This window comes from Lethenteron reissneri, chromosome 32, assembly GCF_015708825.2.
Source record: "Lethenteron reissneri isolate LAM-NWPU_2019-01 chromosome 32, ASM1570882v1, whole genome shotgun sequence".
In the NCBI taxonomy this organism is placed as follows: Eukaryota; Metazoa; Chordata; class Hyperoartia; order Petromyzontiformes; family Petromyzontidae; genus Lethenteron; species Lethenteron reissneri.
The window spans coordinates 8,309,101-8,328,951 of NC_083810.1; the positions used below are offsets into that span (position 1 = coordinate 8,309,101).

The 19,851-nt window shown below is 53.5% G+C and overlaps 1 protein-coding gene across 2 annotated transcripts; it reads right to left on the minus strand.

The window, feature by feature from the left end:
- Positions 1-1,537: 1,537 nt before the first annotated feature.
- Positions 1,538-19,366, minus strand: LOC133349954 (putative mediator of RNA polymerase II transcription subunit 26). 2 transcript variants are annotated; one of them, XM_061563860.1, is made up of 4 exons: positions 18,925-19,366; positions 9,982-11,522; positions 7,737-7,796; positions 1,538-2,646 (listed from the first exon to the last, which is right to left on the minus strand). In XM_061563860.1, exons 1-4 carry the CDS (start codon positions 19,189-19,191, stop codon positions 1,992-1,994), a joined length of 2,523 nt encoding a protein of 840 aa, XP_061419844.1. In that variant the 5' UTR covers positions 19,192-19,366; the 3' UTR covers positions 1,538-1,991. The 2 variants fall into 2 exon arrangements, with proteins under 2 accessions (XP_061419844.1, XP_061419845.1); XM_061563861.1 differs by having other exon boundaries at positions 2,319-2,646; positions 10,001-11,522.
- Between the last annotated feature and the right edge of the window lie 485 nt (positions 19,367-19,851).

The following is a 19,851-nucleotide window of genomic DNA, read 5'->3' on the forward strand; positions in this document are numbered from 1 at the left end:
ACCGAAAACTAAAATCGATGAATCAACACCAGCAGCAGCAGCAGTTGCAGCAGCAGCAGCAGTTGCAGCAGCAGCAGCAGTTGCAGCAGCAGCAGCAGTTGCAGCAGCAGCAGCAGTTGCAGCAGCAGCAGCAGTTGCAGCAGCAGCAGCAGTTGCAGCAGCAGCAGCAGTTGCAGCAGCAGCAGTTGCAGCAGCAGCAGTTGCAGCAGCAGCAGCAGCAGTTGCAGCAGTTGCAGCAGCAGCAGCAGCAGCGGTTGCAGCAGCAGCAGCAGCAGCGGTTGCAGCAGCAGCAGCAGCGGTTGCAGCAGCAGCAGCAGCGGTTGCAGCAGCAGCAGCAGCGGTTGCAGCAGCAGCAGCAGCGGTTGCAGCAGCAGCAGCAGCGGTTGCAGCAGCAGCAGCAGCGGTTGCAGCAGCAGCAGCAGCGGTTGCAGCAGCAGCAGCAGCGGTTGCAGCAGCAGCAGCAGCGGTTGCAGCAGCAGCAGCAGCGGTTGCAGCAGCAGCAGCAGCGGTTGCAGCAGCAGCAGCAGCGGTTGCAGCAGCAGCAGCAGCGGTTGCAGCAGCAGCAGCAGCAGCGGTTGCAGCAGCAGCAGCAGCGGTTGCAGCAGCAGCAGCAGCGGTTGCAGCAGCAGCAGCAGCGGTTGCAGCAGCAGCAGCAGCGGTTGCAGCAGCAGCAGCAGCGGTTGCAGCAGCAGCAGCGGTTGCAGCAGCAGCAGCAGCCGACGAAGTTGGATGCAGAGCGGGAAAACGCGTGCACAGAGAAGATCTCGTACTTAATTTTGGAGCTTTCGTGACTGCAGGAATTATTCTTTGGTTCTTTCGGTCAAGCCACGTATAAAGATAAAATAATAAATAAAATAATAGCATTATTTATTATTTTATCTTTATACGTGGCTTTACCGAAAGAACCAAAGAATAAGATCTCGTACGTGAACATAACTCGTAAGTGAACATAACTAGTCAGATATGTCACCGCTTCATACCATGTGTGTGTTTAATGATGTTAGACCAGATTATTTTAAACCTGATTAATTCATCGATCCACACAAGCGGACATGTGTACCAGGTGTATACATAATTCAGAACAACGATTTTTTTTTCTTCCGGATAATCCGTAAAATCGCATCGGATACCACACACCACATTATTTCACCGCTTCAGAGCGGATATTTGACCGGATAAGTCACCATTCAAGAGCAGACGTTGTCACCACACTCCACCAGATATCAATTCACACGCTTGCCAACCAGCGGTAGGCTGGTGATTGTGTTTTTTTTTTACAACCCTCTCTCTGTTTTGTTTACTGCCCGAGTAAACAACCGCAAGATAATGAACAGCGCAGATAAGCAGGCGATGCGTTTCATTCATAGGTCTGCGTCTCCGCATCAACGCAACCACGGCGAAACCTTGCCCCAGTATCAAGATACTGAATGATATAAAAATAAAAGAACAATGCAGTCTTATAGCCCTTTCTCGTGCAAATATTTGGTGTTCGAACATCCGAACACCCGTATTTATGTCATCATTCAAATTTATTAAAAATGCTTTGCACGCATCCCATCCGTCCCACAGCCATTGTGGGGGGTTGTAAACTAAGCAGCACTGATTCGGCACAAGCACAACTTAACTCGGCGCCGGTTTCGCCATGCAGTGTCTCATCAGCAGAGTCGGGCTCCGTTGGAAGCAGTGGTGCTGAAACCGGGGAGCTGTGGTGTAGCGGTTAGCGCGCTGCGCTACGAACCCGGCGATCCGAGTTCGATTCCCGCTCACGGCCAACTTCAGTGTCGATTGTCTGAATCGGTCCTGGGCCTCCCGTAGGTCGACCCGGCCTCAAATGAGTACCTGGTGCGGTGTGTACAATTATCACCACTGGGGAGACAAAGGCGGCCGGGCGTGGTGCTGGCCACCCAGCCCCTCGTGCTCCTTGTCGGCCTTCTTAGGTGTTGGCTAACAGCACTTGTCCCAACAGTCTTTTAAGGCTACACGGGGGATATTTATCTTTGGCGGGCCGGTGCCTGGTTTGCCGGCGTCACGGGACAGCCTCTCGCGGCAATCGGCGACCCTGAAAGCTTCCAGAATATCTGTGAACCCTCATTTTGAAAGCAGCCCCGGTGCGATTTGTGTTTCAATACAGCAAGCGCTGTCGAGCTGGTACGCGATGGCAGTGCAGCGATGGATCCCTGGAATCCACTCCCTGCGGAGCTTTCGATGTCACCGTGTGTGCGGCGGGTTCCGTTTGCGTTTCTTCGCTCGCCCGCAGACGCCATCCAAACACGCCGAATCGCAGAGGAACTTCCTCGTCGAGTAAACCACGAGGCTCGCCGAGAGAGGGACCCCTTTTTAAACAAAACAAACGAGCCAAATGTGTTTTTGTACATTTCAAGATGTCCCGTAGCCGGAACCCGTTGTTGTTTAGCCCTGCGAGGAGGAAAGGGGGAAAACGAGGAAGAAATGCGCGCCGGGGCGTGCTGGCTCACTGGTGCCGCTTGCTGTGCAGCGCCAGGTGGTCGGAGCGAGAGAAGGCCCGGCCGCACGCGTGGCACGGGAAGGGCCGCGAGCCCGTGTGCTTGCGGAAGTGTCGCGTCAGCTCGTCGGAGCGCGCGAACCTCCACGTGCAGCCGGCCCACGCGCACGCGTACGGCTTCTCGCCTGCGGGGACGTCACAGGCGCGCGCGTCACAGGTGTACGTCACAGGCGCACGTCACAATAAAATATCACCCCTCCCCACTCTCCCCGCAATACCAATACAACCGCCATTCGCCACTAAGTGACGGTGGCGTCAGCACGGCGCCTGTGCCAGGCCAGGTGCACTTCGAGGGCACGTGAAGTGTTGAAGGCTCGCCGACAGGAGGTCTCGGGACAGGCCCAGCAGGTGCCATGGGTTGGATGACTGAGATGACCGGTAGATGCACCAGCTGTACCCCCCCCCCCTCCCCGCTGTGCCAACTTGCTGCATTTTAGCCGCCCGGCGCTCCGCTCGTTGTTGTGAGCGTCGCTCCTCTGCCCTCCATTGATCCCCCCTCCCCTACCACCCTCACCACCCCAGCCACCGCCATGTTGGAGCACGTGCTGTTAATATAATAATAATAATAAGAATGTGCCACTGTATAGGGGGGGGTCTGCTGGTTGGTGTCGTCGGTTCTTGACGCAAATTGGTAAAATATTATTTCTTAAAAACGTGAAAAAGGCCGTGAGACGCGGTTCGGAAAGACGTGGTCATGAACGCAACACGCATGGAACACGAGCTCGGCAACACAGGTGTACGTGGAGGCGCGAGGCACATGCACGCGGCTTGGAATGTTACATCGTTGGTCCTTAGGAGGAGGACCGCGTGGATCAGAGAAGGCGCGCGCAGGTTCACGGCATCGTGCACGTCGGTCAGGAGAGGGAGTGGGGCTTTGGGTGAAGCGCGTCACGGACTAGATGATCACTAAAATGCATTTATTTATTTATTCAGCAGAGCCACACTTGTGCCGTATGAATCTTTTTCAGAATGGTCCTGCTGCATTGCCTTTTTTTATAAGATGTTGTCGGACAATTAATTATGAGTTTTTTTATTATTCAGTTTAACACGTAGGTTTTAGCGACCAATATCATGCATACATTTTTTGGGGGTTGGATCGCGTAAATATATAAGTGTGTCGTTACACACCAGTCTGTTGGCTCTCCAACACACCGGTTAGTGCTGTACGAGTGACGAATTGGCACGTTCTGTTTACGTGACAACCCTTAGTAGTTGGCTGTGTCGGGTGGTGGCGGGTTTTAACGACACATCTATATATTTATATTATTTTTTATTTTATACGTTGGAGGAAAATCGGAGCACCCGGAGAAGACCCTTGCCTTGCACAAGGGGGCAACACTCGATCCCCGTACAGGTGGAATAAGCAGATGACGATTAGTCCATTTGCTGTACTGCCTTCTCCTAGCGAGCCCAGGGCATGGCACCTCCTCTATGATCACGGCACTCCCGTCCGTGTCGTGATCCAACAACTCTCGCTGCTGCTGCCTTCAGCAGTGCTGGATTACAGGCAACCACGTGCAGCGTGTAGCCACCATCTGTTACTACGCGAGTTGGCACGGCACACGCAGATTGGGGAGTCACGGGGTGGGTGAGTGGGTGGGTGGGTGGGTGAGTGGTGGGTGAGTGGGTAGGTCGGTGGATGAGTGGGTGGGTTAGTGGGTGCGTGAGTGGTGGGTGAGTGGGTGGGTGGATGAGTGGTGGGTGGGTGGATGATGAGTGGTGGGTGAGTGGGTAGGTCGGTGGGTGAGTGATTGGGTGGGTGGGTGTGTAAGGTGGGTGGGTGGGTGTGTAAGGTGGGTGGGTGGGTGTGTAAGGTGGGTGGGTGGGTGGATGAGTGGGTGGCCGACCAGCACCACGCCCGGCCGTCTTCGATGACAACCGTCATTGCAGTATTCATAGTGGTGATGTTGCGATGGTAAAAGGTCTTGCTTGGGCACGGCAGTGGTGGTAGGGGGGGGTGGGCGGGTGGGCGAGCAACTTTATTTAGATACCAGTGACAAGGGGGGGGGGGGGGACTGTGCACCCCCCTCTTCCACTGCCCCCCCTCCACCTTCACCTTCCAACCCCCACTGCTCCCCACTCTGCCCCTCGCTGAGAGTGGCGATTGAAACCGGAGAACGCTCTTCCTTCCCAGATGTCGAACGGTGGGTCCGATGTTGGAGTTTGGCAGAGCCGTGTTATGCGTGGTGGGGGGCGGGGGGGGGGTGTCAGCTTCTCAACACCCCCCCCCCCCCCATACTCTCTACTCGCGAATAAAAAAACAACTTCTTTGAGCTAAAAACATCCCAATGCTGAAAAAGGACACGGCACGTCACTCAATGTGGATGACGCGGTAGCAGCGGCAGCAGCAGCAGTAACATCACCGCTCTGCGACAACTGGGCCAGGACCCCCCCCCCCCCCCGGCCATCCCTTTGAGACTCAGCGAATGCTTCCCTAAGTGAAGCGAGCGTGATGATGTGATAGGTGTGGACACTAAGGTTCGCTTCCCGTTGCGTGCCGAGTCTGAGTTTCCGACAGCCAAAGGAGATGGAATCAACCTTCACGAGCTCCCAGGCCTCTCCTGTCATCTTTAATGTCGGGACCACTTGTTCAGACACGTCTCGCTGCCTTTGGAAAATTGTATATATGTAGATGTGTGTGTACTTATATATTGTGATATCTGTGTGTGTACACACGCATTGTGATAGATGTGTGTGTGTGCACATACACATTGTGATAGATGTATGAGTGTGGGTGTACGGGCAGTCGACTTACGAACGGGTTCGTAAGTCGGTTTTGTTCATAACTCGGAACTTCTTAGTGAATTGTAAATATGGTGAGTTGTTATAAAGTGTATTGTGGTTCCACAAAAAAAGTGTCTTGTGGTTCCACAAAAAAGGGACGCATTGCCAAACTCATAAATAACGAGAAACATTGTACATAAGCATGTAATACTGTGATAAATACTTCATAATAAGTAAAATCAAGAAACATGAACGCATGTTTTTTTCATGTTTACGTACCTTGAGTCCTGATGCGGGCTTGCCTGTCGCATGGGGCGTAATGAGTTCCAGCGGGACTCATTACGCCTCGCGAAGGGGTCGCTCTGCTAAGCAAATTAGTTCCGCTGGTTCGGCTCATATGACCGACCCCACCCCTCTGGCCTTCGCACCTGAGTGCCTCACAAATGACGACATCGCATTTATCCCTCTATTTAAGAACGAAACAGGAGGATTTCTCCACAAATCTGGCTGTCGCCTGATGAGGCTGGTTGTAATTACTGGCGAAACGTGGGGCTCTAATTTGTAAACGTTGTGGATGTACTCTCCAGCGCACCGGTTAGTGCTGTACTAGTAACGAATTGGCACGTTCTGTTTACGTGACGAACCTTACTATGATTGGCTGTGTCGAGTGGTGGTGGGTTTAACGACACATTTCTATTTACGCGATCTCACCCAAACAAAACCTCTTATGGATATGACCGAACGGCTGCAAGTTGTTGGATGGTTAAACATAACACCTTGCTGATGTTTGCAGATGTTTGGAAGTCGGAAGTTCGTATCTCGTGTATTGCCTGTATGCGGGTTTGGGGCCGTCCATAAATGACGTCACGCGATTTTTGACGATTTTTGACCCCCCTCCCCCCTCGTCACACGGCGTCACAAAAAGTCAGACCCCCCCCCCTCAAATATGACCTCACAAAGCTCTGCCCCCCCCCACCAAAACCATATTTCCATTTTGAAAATAAAACATGCTTCAAATCGCTTTAAACTATTGTCATTGTAGTGCGTATTTAATGTGGCGCTGCACTCTGATGCTGTAGGAGTGTTGTTATAACAATTCGTGTTGTTATAACAATTCCATATTTTTTTTAAGTTGCGCATTTGGATGTGACGTCACATTTCTCAACCCCCCCCCCCCTCGTCACACATCGTCACAATTGTCTGACCTCCCCCCCCTAGGTGCGTGACGTCATTTATGGACGGCCCCTTTCTCTCGCTCTATGCGGGTTCCGACTGCGATTCCGCGCCGTATCTGCGGCGCGGAATCTATGTCTACCCAAGATTCGCTCTGCTATGCGGTTTGAATTCATTCTACACGCGGTGTGTGTATACTCTGTGTGTGCTGTGCGTGTGCTGTGTGTATGCTGTGCGTGTGCTGTGCGTGTACTGTGTGTACTGTGTGTGTGCTGTGTGTACTGTGTGTGTGCTGTGTGCTGTGTGTGTGCTGTGCGTGTACTGTGTGTACTCTGTGTGTGCTGTGTGTACTGTGTGTGTGCTGTGTGTGTACTGTGTATGTGCTGTGTGTACTGTGTGTGTACTGTGTGTGTGCGCTGTGTGTGTACTGTGTGTGTGCTGTGTGTGTGCTGTGTGTGTGTGTGCTGTGTGTGTGTGCTGTGTGTGTGTGCTGTGTGTGTGCGCTGTGTGCTGTGTGTGTACTGTGCGTACTGTGTGTGTGCTGTGTGTACTGTGTGTGTACTGTGTGTACTGTGTGTGTGTACTCTGTGTACTGTGTGTGTACTGTGTGTGCGCTGTGTGTGTGCTGTGTGTGTACTGTATGTGTACTGTGTGTACTAACTCGGCAGGCAGCTGTCTCCTTGTGTGGTTTCACGCATTGTGCACCAGTGCGAGGGGTCTTGAGAGTTTACATCGGTCACCGCATCGCGCGCTTTCAGATACGCTTCTGCGGCCGTCTGGAACGCTCTTCCGTCCGATATTGGGAAGCCACTGGAGGGAGCTATGCACGTTTAAATCCCGGTTGAAAACTCAGTTCTTTAGAGCCGCTTGTTGCGTTTAGTTTTCTGCCTCTCCCTCCGCACCTCCGATCAGCACGGTTGGCTTATGTACGGTGCGAAAGAAGTTTAACACACGTACACACAAGAAACTTGTCCCGTTGTTTCAACTGCCGGTGACCTCTGGGTTGCAAGTTCAGTGCGCTACTTATGCATTCCAGCTGATTCTCACGAAACTTTACGTGATCCCAACAATCCTGGGACCGCACACACTCAGAAAAAAATATTCATACTGGCGGAATCCGATAAGCTGTAAAGCTCTTGTTTTTTAACAGATGTCCAGTATGGGCACGGGGGTGGGGGTGGGGGTGGGGGGGTCACACAGGCCACGCTAACGCGATGGGAGGAAGGGAGAGAAAGGTGGCTCACAGTGGCCGTGTCGGGAAATAATGGAGCGAGCAACCGTGGGGGAGCCAGGAGGAGTTTGCGCCCAAGTCGCTCACCTGTGTGCGTCCTCTGGTGAGCTTTCAGGTGAGAACTCTTGGTGTACACCTTGGAGCAGCCTTGGGAAAGAGGTGGGGGGGGGGAGAGTTAACGAGAGAGAAGTGAGGTGGGGGGGGGGGTAGTTGGTACGGTGTGTACACAGCAGCAGTGGAGAGACAAAGGCAGTCGTGGGTGGTTCTGGTCACACAGCTTTCCTCGAGCACCGTACCGCCTTTCATAGGCACTCGCAAACAACAGCACTTGTCAACAACAGCCTGTGTAGGCTATACGGGTGATCTTTGTCTTGTTTTGTGTCTGTGTGTATAAGTCCTGTATATATGGGAGAGCGGTAGCACAGTGATTCGTGCACTGAACTTCGAACCTGGCGAGCCAAGTTCGATTCCCGCTCACGGCCAACGCCAGTGACGAATATTTCCGAATCGGTCCTGGGCCTCCCCTACGTCGACTCAGCCTCAATTGAGTACCTGGTGCCGTGTGTGGACATCGCGAGTAGCACCTATAGTGGGCAACACTGGGGTTGTTGCCCACTATAGGTGCTACTCGCTATAACAGCACTCGCCCCAACAGTCTGTTAAGGCTATTCGGGCTACGGGGGTGATCGTTGTCCTTGTAAATAAACACACGCACACACGAATGGTGAGCGATCGAGTCGTCCTGCAAGCTGCAAATGCCTATACCCCCCCCCTACTCCCAACCCCGCTCCCCTCCGCCTACACGCAGTTATTTAGGGATGCGACAAGAAGCGGGCATCTGCCGCTCATGGCAGGGGGGATGGGTGGTTATCGTGTGGTGGGGTAGCGGGGTGGGGTGTCGTCCCTTCGAGACAGGCGGCTGCTGGGTCAGGCGCTTGAGACGAATGCTGGCGGAGTTGACACCCAGGTGAGACATTGCGTCTTGGCCGTGACTCACGCCAACAGCTCGTTCGAGTTCGTTCATCGCCCTGCGTTCGGCGGCGTCGCTGGGACAGCTTCACCAGGCTTGGCTGCTCAGCAGCGGGATATCCCTCGCCGGTGATGCAGGCCCTTGCCGAAATTTAAATGAAAACGAAACTAAATGATTGTATTGTTTTACCAGGTAAGGCCCATTGAGTTGTATCGCTCTTTTTTTCAGACGCGACCCGACTATCACAAATAATGATTGCTCAACGAAGTGGCTTATCGTGTCGAGGTTTAGAGCAGCAGCCGAATAGTCTAAACGCGTGACGTCGATTTTCTAAATGTGTGGGGGGAGAGGGGGGCCGGAGAAAAATCCACGCGACCACGGGGAGAGAGACACGCAAACTCTAAATATACAGCAGCAGGCGTCAGGGTCAGGATCGAACCCACGACCTCCTGCGTATCAGGCGAGGTAGTTAACATCTCCTAGCCACCGAGGACAGGTTCACAGTGCGCTAACCGCTGCGCCACCGCCACTCCCGACAGTGTGTATACGGGGTGGCCCAAAAGTCAGGACACACAGGGCTATTTATTCAATTTTACGACTGGCATTGCATTCTGTAATTGTTTATTCGTTTAGTTATTATGTTCTCTATTATCATTATTAATATCTAATTGTACTCTTCATCATGGGGGGGGGGGGGGGGTCACCTTAAATCTGTCGTTTACAAAACTCGACCAAGAACCCGGAATGAACTGAGACATCAAAACTATTTGGGTGAGCATTCAAAGATCCCATCTTTGAAAAACAAAAGTCCTACATTGAATTCAAAAGAGAATTCATGCATCGTTCATTCGTGTTAATATAAGTCTGTTTGAACATTTGTTAAAATAAATGAGGTCACCCTACGTGATTTGTTAAAGTAAATATAATAACCCAACGTGTCCTGAATTTTGGGGCCACCATCTACATATGTGTACACCTGGAGCAGGCAGCAGAGGGTAATGCAAAACACATCCCGTTGTACAACACTTCTATGACGCCCCCCCTCCCCCCCCCTGTACGCTGCCCACTTCACTAATCTAATCCGCACTGACCAGCGTGGTGAAGTATGGTCAAATACCCCCCCCCCTGGGGGAGGCGCCAGGCCCCCCTCATCCAGCAGCGGATTGACTTGATGATTTTACAAGGCGCGTGCACACGTGGCGCGTGGCGGCGAGCCGATGTGCTGAACTCATCTGCACAATGGAAATGGGGAAATGCAGCGGGCGAGACAACGGACGTTGCTTCGCTTGTGCCGGGCAGGTGGGAAGGGGTGGGTGGGTGATGGTGCCTTAGTCTGGCTCAGTGAGCCTCGACTCCACTGACCCGCGACAGGGAATCCAACCTGGGAAGAGGCAGTGGTGGATCCGTCTCTTCTCCAACTCGGGGTTGCTCCGACGGCTGCTGCGTGGAGCTCCGGGGAGTCGCGGTGTCACTTGCTGATGATGGTGCTGATGCTGATGGCGACTTTCCTGCTGATGCCGCAGCGGCTGATCATTAACGCTTTCCTGCTGCTGCTGATGATGGTGAACACTTTGCTGCTGTTGTTTCTGATGCTGCTGTTGCTGATGATTAACGCTTTCTTGTTGCTGATGATGGTGAACACTTGGCTGCTGTTGTTTCTGATGCTGCTGTTGCTGATGATTCACACTTTCCTGCTGCTGCTGATGGTGAACACTTGGCTGCTGTTGCTGCTGATGATGGTGAACACTTTGCTGCTGCTGTTTCTGATGCTGCTGTTGAACACTCTCCTGCTGATGGTTGTGAACACTTCCCTGTTGCTGCTGATGCTGCTGATTATAAACACTTTCCCGCTGATGCTGCTGCTGCTCGTTGTTTGAATGTAGACAGTGGTGCTGCTGTGCCACGTTATTATGATCAGCATCATCAGCGGAAACATCTCGTTGGTACAAGTCGTGCTCGTGATGATGATTGTGGCTTTGCTGACTTTGAGCCAAGCTTGGGCTGTTTAAACAGTGCTGTAGTAATTGCTGCTGCTGCTGCTGATGTTGCAGTTGTAGCTCAGCCTCGGGGTGTTGCTGCACCTGCTGCTGCTGCTGATGGTGCTGCAGCTGATGGTGCTGCTGCTGATGATGATGATGATTGTGCGGCCCACTCGTGTACAATCGAGAAGGAAATTTCACGGGCGTGTGACAATTCTGGACAATCTCGATACACCGTTGATCTTGTTGTTGATTTTGGTGCTGGTGCCGATGCTGCTGCTGCTGATGATGGGGGTGATGATGACCCATGGGCTTCTGCTGCTGCTGATGATGATGGTGGTTTTGAAGCTGATGTTGCAAACCCAAACTTGCGAGCACATCCCCATCCACTTCGGGGCTATGTGGCTGTGACCTTGGAGGAGTCGGTGGCAGAAAATTCCCCGAGGGCAGATGCACGTAAGGGGGTGGTGGTTGTTGTTGATGCTGCTGCTGTTGCTGCTGCTGTTGCCTCTGGTCCCCGTAGTTAATCGTCAGGCGCGTTGCCATAGTAAACGCGTTGCCGTGGAAACGCCCATCACCGCCGGTGGTCAAGGAGACGGGAGCGGCGGTACCCGGGTACGGCGGAGGAGGCTTACGAGGCACCGGGTCCTGTGCTGGAGTCGAATCGGGGCGGAACACATTGATGTGCGGCAGCAGCAGCAAGTCCGACGCAGCAGCAGCAGCGGCGCAATCGTCATCAGTCGCCCCCAGTTTGAGCCCCCCATTTAGGGGGCTCGGCTCCGCCAGCACGATGTTCACGTTGATGCTGAGCGGGGTCGATGTTGGCGGCTGGGATTCGGGTCCCACGTGGAACCACGATGGCCGCTGGGAGAACGTAGCCCGGTTCGAGCCCAGACGAGGGTCCAGGTCATGGTCACCGTTCACCTGGCACGCACGCACGCACGTGGACTCGTGTGCAATCACAACCGCGGTCGGGCTAAATCGAGAACTCTTCCGTCCCCGATCTGTGCCGTGTCGTGCTAGGGGCTACCTCCTGGCCATCACAAAGTGAAAGCGATGTCCTGTCGGCGTGGCCGTCATCTCAGACGTCCCACGGTCACATGGCGGGGGCGAGTACTGAGTACCTGGCGGCCGGGAGTGGTGTTGGCCTCCCCCCACCCCCTCGTGTGCCGTGGCGGCCTTCATAGGCGCTCGCTAGCAGCACTTGCCCCAGCAGTCTGTCGAGGCTATCGGGGGGATATTTGTCTTCGTGACCGTGTGTCCGTGGTTGGTTGTGTCGTGTGCGTGACTATGAAATCGGAAACTTTGTGCCGATGGTCGTCAACTGCCTTCAGTGACCATCGTTAACTCGGGTTTTATTCCGGGCATAAATTTACTGGGGTTGGCAATTGATATAAATAAGGTGGGGGGGGGGGGGTCCAAAACGGGGGGGGGGGGGGGCTGGGGGGTGGTGGTGGGGGGGTGAGGATGGACGTGGTGGGTGGGTGGGTGTATGGAGGTGTTTGATTCGTTCCCACTCCCCGCACCACCTCCTACAGCAGTGATGTTCAGCCTCATGCAGGACAACCCCCTCCCACGCAATCCAGACGCCTGGTCTCGTTGCCCCCACCCCAAAGACAAAGATCCCCCCCTTATAGCCTCAGCGGACTGTTGGGGCAAGTGCCGTTAGCGAGCACCTATGAAGGCCGGCACGGCACACGAGGGGGTGGGTGGCCAACACCACGCCCGGCCGCCTTTGTCTCCCTCCTAGCGACGACTCGTGACCAGAGCCCCCTCCCCACACAACCTACTACTTGTTGTGCCATTCATTCAGTTTTCAATATCTATCGTCCCCCACTCTCCTGGCTTTAAAGAAAACACTTAAGCTCATCCTAAGGAATGAAGCTGGTGACTTCTTTTGGAAGGTCGGTGGAGGACTTCTCTGATGCAAGCGAGGGTTGTTTTTTTCATTTTTTTGCCCGGAGGCAGTTTTGGCCAAGAGTAAAAAACAACCTCCCTCTCAGCGGTGAAAACTTTGAGAAGGTGGCAGCTGCTGATGCTGCGGACGTTAATTCACAAGTCGATAAGTGTGATGTCACACGATACAATAACGGCACTGGCTGCACGTGCACACAACCGCACCACGTGTTGTTGGGGATGGTCCTCTGACACACACTACACGTGGCTCGATATTGATCGAGCCTGAGTCTCTGCGTGAACCTGTGGGTCTCTGCGTGAATCTGTGGGTCTCTGCGTGAATCTGTGGGTCTCTGCGTGAGTCTGTGGGTCTCTGCGTGAATCTGTGGGTCTCTGCGTGAGTCTGTGGGTCTCTGCGTGAGCCTGTGGGTCTCTGTGTCAGTCTGTAGGTCTCTGTGAGCCTGTGGGTCTCTGTGTGAGTCTGTGGGTCTCTGTGTGAGCCTGTGGGTCTCTGCGTCATTCTGGGGGTCTCTGCGTGAGTCTGTGGGTCTCTGCGTGAATCTGTGGGTCTCTGCGTGAGTCTGTGGGTCTCTGCGTGAGCCTGTGGGTCTCTGTGTCAGTCTGTAGGTCTCTGTGAGCCTGTGGGTCTCTGTGTGAGTCTGTGGGTCTCTGTGTGAACCTGTGGGTCTCTGCGTCATTCTGGGGGTCTCTGCGTGAGTCTGTGGGTCTCTGCGTGAACCTGTGGTTCTCTGTGTGAGCCTGTGGGTATCTGTGTGAGTCTGTGGGTCTCTGCGTAAACCTATGGGTCTCTGCGTGAGTCTGTGGGTCTCTGCGTGAATCTGTGGGTCTCTGCGTGAATCTGTGGGTCTCTATGTGAGCCTGTGGGTCTCTGTGTGAATCTGTGGGTCTCTGCGTCAGTCTGTGGGTCTCTGCGTCAGTCTGTGGGTCTTTGTGTGAGCCTGTGGGTTTCTCCGTGAGTCTGTGGGTATCTGCGTGAGCTTGTGGGTCTCTGCGTGAATCTGTAGGTTTCTGCGTGAGTTTGTGGGTTTCTGCGTGAGTCTGTGGGTTTCTGCGTCCGTCTGGGGGGGTCTCTGCGTGAGTCTGTGGGTCTCTAAGATGTAGTGTGGTCACACACTATGATGCTAATGCAGGTGGGCTACTAAGCTGTTTTATTGGTAATTTGTCCTGCATGGTAACCATGCCGCAGCCTGTGCCCCCCCCCCCCACCCCTTCCTTCGCTACCTCTGAAAGAACCGCTGCCATACAGGACACAAGGTCATGTTCAACCCCTGTCCCCGATTCAAATCTACCACTCGGTATAACAACAATCACCACGACCTTTAAGAGCGAGTCTCTGGACTGCGTGGGCGTGCGTGTCTGTACACGTGCGTGTGTGTGCGTGCAAGTGGGGAGCGGTGGTGCAGCGGTTCGCGCCACGTTGCGCTGTGAACACAGTGACCCGAGTTCGATTACCGCCCACGACCAATAAGAGGTGGCGAATATTTTAATCAGTCCTGGGCTTCCCCTAGGTCGACTCAGCCGTAAATTCCGTCACAGTTCCTATGATTGCTTTTTTATTGCTTTCATGGCTTTATTTTGGTGATTTCGAAAAGTGTATTGGTTTAGCCATGTTTGTTTGTAGTACAGAGTTAGACTGATTGCCTTAATCTAAGTTGTCTTGTGGTTGTTGTTGTTGTGGTTTGACTTGCATCCCACTGGGATTTTTGCACACAGTGTTGGTGTACGGTGTTTTTTCTGCAATATTTTGCTGTCTTTTCTTGGATTTTCTGTTTGCACTTAGTCACATATTCACTTTAAGATGTTTTTTGTTCATGTTTTATGTTTTTGTTTGTTGCGGTTGCACCCGATTCAAGAGCCGAATGGCTCACAGGGCTATACCTAATAAATTAACTTGAATGAGTACCAGGTGCGGTGTGTAAACATTAAGCATTGGAAGACAAAGGCAGTCGGGTGCTGCGACTCTAAGCCGAGGTCGATTCTAAAGCCACGGCTAACATCGTCGGCGGAGAGTGATATTTGACCCGATCCTGGGTAGGCAGTGCCGGATTATCCTCGTAGCAAAAGTAGCTGCACACGCTACGGGCAACTTACAAGGGTCCCGCGGTAAACGCTTTCAAGCAGGCAATTCCGGTTCAGTGATTCTGCACGTGCTCTATTACTATAGTACTATACCGCCTTCAACTTTTATATGAACGACTGGGTGTTTGAGGTTAGCGATTTGTCGCATTATCTGGCTGTATATCAAATGAAAAAATACAATTACTTTACTATGAAAGTTAAAAATGCGTCTTCTTGGTTCTTTCGGTAAAGTCACGTAGAATGGAAATAATAATAAAATAAAACATAATAAAATAATTCTCACGACGTTTCGGCCACAACGCAAGTAGCCGTCCTCAGGTGAAGACCACGGTTTAAATAATTTGCTTGGAGCGGTGCTGTTTCATTCAGACGCTGTCTCCCCGACAGACCTGGTCTTCACCTGAGGACGGCTGCTTGCGTTGTGGCCGAAACGTCGTGAGAATTATTTTATTATGTTTTATTTTATTATTTTATTATTTCCATTCTACGTGACTTTACCGAAAGAACCAATAAGATGAATCCCTGCAGTCACGAAAGCTTTAAATCGAAAATTAAAAATGCGTGTTTTAAGATTTTTTTTTTTTAGGACCCCTTTATAACATATGCTACAGGCCCCGTACTAGCTTAGTCCGGCACTGCTGGTAGGTCGATTCAGCCCTAAATGAGTACCCGGGGCAGTGTGGAAAATCAGCACCTGGGAGACAAAGACGGCTGGGCATTGTGTTGGCCACCCACCCACTCGTGTGCCGTTCCGGATTTCATAAGAACTCGCTAACAGCACTTGTCCCAACAGCCCGTCAAAGGCTATATGGGGCGTCTTTATCTTTGTCGGTGTGCGTACGTCTTTACCCGTGCAAGTGCTTTGCGCGTGTGCGTGTGTGTCGTTTCATGACTATGGATGTGTGGGTGGGTTTCTTGTTTGTTATGAATGTCTGTGCGTGTGAGCGCACGTGTGTCTGTGGTTGTGATTGTACCATGTTCATGCACGCGATGTTGTGGGCGTGTGTACGTGTGTGTGTCATTGTGTGTGTTGGGGAGCGGTGGTGGAGCGATTAGCGCGCTGCGCTATGAACCTGGCCACCCGAGTTCGATTCCCGCTCACGGCCAACACCAGTGACGATTATCTGAACTGATCCTGGGCCTCCCCTAGGTCGACTCAGCCTCAAATGAGTACCTGGTGCGATGTGTAAACATCGCTACTCGGAAGACAAAGGCGGCCGGGCGTGGTGTTGACCACCCACCCCCTCGTGCGCCGTACCGGCCTCATAGATGCTGCTCGCTAACAGCACTTGCCCCAACAGTCTGTTAAGGCTACACGGGGGGATCTTTGTCTTTGTGTGTTCTCGTGTGTATGCATCGATAGATGATGGGTGTGGTTGTGTTGGTGGCGAGCGTTGGGAGTTGTGGTTGGTTGGTTGTGGTGGTGCGGAGAGATGAAAGCGGGGTAAGGGGGAGAGGGTATCCCTTGTGGAGGGGGTGGAGAGGGCGGGAGGGGTCGTGGTGGACCACTGGGCGAGTTCCGACACTGATTTACTCATTACACCACCTCGCTTATCCATCTCGCATGTCCCCCGCGCCACCCACACACATCACCTCCTTCCCGCCCCCTCCAAACCCCTCCCCCCACCCCACTCCATCATCAGCCTTGTTCAATCAACTGCTGGATGAAGGACTCCCCAAGCCACCACCACCACCACCACTCGCGATCCGGCGATGGATAATAATTATCCACCCCTATAACCTACTCGTGGACAGCTGATTTGATTGGTGGACGTGCTCCTTCCTACACACCCAGACGAACACATGGCAGACCCTAAAGCAGCCCCCCCCACTACCCTGTCCCCCTGCGCTACCCTGCCCCAACCCCACTACCTTGCCCCCCCCTCGGCTACCCTGCGACCCTCCACCCCCCCCCCCCCTCCCTACACTGCGCTCCCCCCAACCTCCACCCCAACTTATTTCGCTGTACGAGGCAGTAGCTACCCTGCACACGTTATCTTCCCATACCCGCAGCTGCGGCGAGAGGAGTGCGTGCGGGGGGGGGGGTATGTGGGAAAAAGGGGGGGGGGTGGTGGAATTTATTGGAACCCCCCCAAATCATCAACCCCCCCCCCTCATCCCTCTTTTAGCCTCGTCTCGCTACCCCCTCCCCACCTCCCTGGCCCCCTTGCTTTTCCTTACCTGGAAACATAAAAATAGTTTATAGTTTAGTTTCCGCCCGCATTTCTCATCGTCAGCAGCAGCAGCCGCCGTAGCCGTGATCTGTCCACTGCTGGCTGAAGGAAGTTCTCCGCGAGCCATGCCCAGGCACACCCCGCCACCACCCACCCATTACCCCCCCACCACCCCCCCACTACCACTCGCAGCTCGTCGTGTTGAAGGGGGTTGGCTTGGCGAGTGTCAGTGGAGCCAAGCTCGGTGAGAGACGCGCCTTGAGAGCCCGAAGAGGGATGAGGCCCGGACCCATTCAGCGAAAGTTCAGTCTCATGCATCCTCCTCTCACCTCCCTCACCTCACCTCCTCTTGCTCACCCCCTCTCCTCACCTCTTCCTCATCTCTCCTCACCTCTTCCTCACCCCCCTCTTGCTCATGCAGATTGGGTTTGCTGTACTGACACCTCTTGGCCACCTCGAAGCCCATAACCAAGACACGTGGTGTACACGAGACACGTGGTGTACACGAGACACGTGGTGTACACGAGACACGTGGTGTACACGAGACACGTGGTGTACACGAGATACCTGGTGTACACGAGACACGTGGTGTACACGAGACACGTGGTGTACACGAGACACGTGGTGTACACGAGACACGTGGTGTACACGAGACACGTGGTGTACACGAGATACCTGGTGTACACAAGATACCTGGTGTACACAAGACACGTGGTGTACACAAGACACGTGGTGTACACAAGATACGTGGTGTACACAAGACACGGGGTGTACAGAAGACGCCAGGCTGAACTCAGATTAGCTTCCGAATTGAGATGAGGTTTGGCGCGTTCTGGATGATGTGGTCAAAGGCGTGGCCAGTACTCCCCATCAACACCTCTTCTCAACTATCACCACGACCACCACATCACCTCAACCACCACCACCACCCCATCACCACGATCACCACGTCTCCTCAATCTCCACATCACCTTCACCACCACCACCACCACTGCATCTCTTCAACCACCATCACCACAACCACTAACACAACCAGTGCCTTGTAATTATAATCAGCATCTTCACTTACTCCACCACCACAATTCCCCAACCATCACGACCTCTAGTATAACCACAACCACCACCACCTCCACCACCTCTCTCATGACCAACGCCATTCCTACAACCAATGCCTTCACCACCAGCTTTGATCACTGCCATCACGTTCAGCATAAACAGCGCACGTCTCCCCCTTCATCACCAACACCACCACCACCTCATCCTCCTCGACTACCACCTCATTCTTCTCGACCACCACCAGAAACACCACTATCTCATTCATCACCATCACTTCCTCGACTACCACCACATTAATCTCACACCACCACCACCACATTAATCTCACACCACCACCACCAATCTCCTTCAACACCACCACCTCCTCGACCACCACCACATTACTCTCACATCACCACCACCTCCTCGACCACCACCACATTAATCTCACACCACCACCGCCACTATCTCCTTCATCACCACCACCACCACCACATTAATCTCACACCACCACCACTATCTCCTTCATCACCACCACCACATTAATCTCACACCACCACCACTATCTCCTTCATCACCACCACCTCCTCGACAACCACCACATTAATCTCACACCACCACCACAACCACTATCTCCTTCATCACCACCATCTCCTTGACCACCACCACATTAATCTCACATCACCACCACCACCACATTAATCTCACACCACCACCGCCACTATCTCCTTCATCACCACCACCACATTAATCTCACACCACCACCACAACCACTATCTCCTTCATCACCACCATCTCCTTGACCACCGCATTAATCTCACATGACCACCACCACCACATTAATCTCACACCACCACCGCCACTATCTCCTTCATCACCACCACCACCACATTAATCTCACACAACCACCACTATCTCCTTCATCACCACCACCACCACATTTATCTCACACCACCACCACCACCTCCTCGACCACCACCACATTATTCTCACACCACCACCACCACATTAATCTCACACCACCACCACTACCATCTCCTTCATCACCACCACCTCCTCGACCACCACCACCACATTAATCTGACATCACCACCACCACCACCACCCGCACCACCTCCTACCTGCAGGGCGGCTGGCACAACCCCCGCGTCTCCCGCGAGGGTCTCTCCGACCTCCGCTCCGTCTCCCTTCGGCTCGTCCCAGCGAGTCCCAGGGAACATCTCTGGGCAGTATCCACGATGGGCACGTGAAGGATGCTGCTGCTGCTGAATAATGATTTTGTTGTTATTATTATTGCTGTGATGGTGGTGGAGGTAATGGTGGTGATGATGTAGAGAAGATTGTGACGCGGGCGGTGTAGCTGCGACTGTGACTCCTCCGACGCTCATGACGAGGTGGCTGAGACCACCACACACACGTGGGCTAGAGGGGCAGACGATGTGAGCGGGGGATGAAGGAAGCCGACACAGATCGAGGAGGGGCGCGAGCTGAGCGATCAGCACCTCCCATCCGCACGTGTCCCACCAACCCTGGCCCGCTCTTGTCTTCACTCGCGCCCAAGCGGTGCGGCGACCTGAGCAGCTCTGGGGAGGAGGAGGAGGGGTGGGGAGACGATTTGTTTGGGAGGGGAGGAGGAGGAGGGGAGGGGAGGGGGGTGTAAAGGAGGAGGAAGGGGGAGGGTCCGATGCGCGTGTGTGATGGGTGGGTGTCTGTGTGTCTGTGTGTGTGTGTATCATCGTGTATGTGTCTGTGTGTGTAGGAAGCGATAGGCCTTCATAGGTGCTCGCTAACAGCACTTGCCCCTACAGTCTGTTAAGGCTATACGGGTGATCTGTGTCTTTTGGGAAGCGGTAGTGTAGTGGTTTGCGCTACGAATCTGGCGACCATGATTCGATTCCCGCTCACGGCCAACACCCAGTGACGATTATCTGAACCGGTCCCGGGCCTCCCCTAGGTCGACTCAGCCTCAAATGAGTACTTGGTGCGGTGTGTAAACATCACCGGTGGGGAGACAAAGGCGGCCCGGCGTGACGCGCACCGGACCAGTC

What these genes read in the sequence shown, in the direction of transcription:
- LOC133349954 (XM_061563860.1), bottom strand. Translation starts at nt 19,191, where the DNA reads ATGAGCGTCGGAGGAGTCACAGTCGCAGCTACACCGCCCGCGTCACAA. An exon ending in GGTTGGATTCCCTGTCGCGG is followed by an intron (nt 7,797 to 9,981) that starts GTCAGTGGAGTC and finishes CTCTTTCCCAAG; the next exon opens with GCTGCTCCAAGGTGTACACC. An exon ending in TCACCAGAGGACGCACACAG is followed by an intron (nt 2,647 to 7,736) that starts GTGAGCGACTTG and finishes ACGTCCCCGCAG; the next exon opens with GCGAGAAGCCGTACGCGTGC.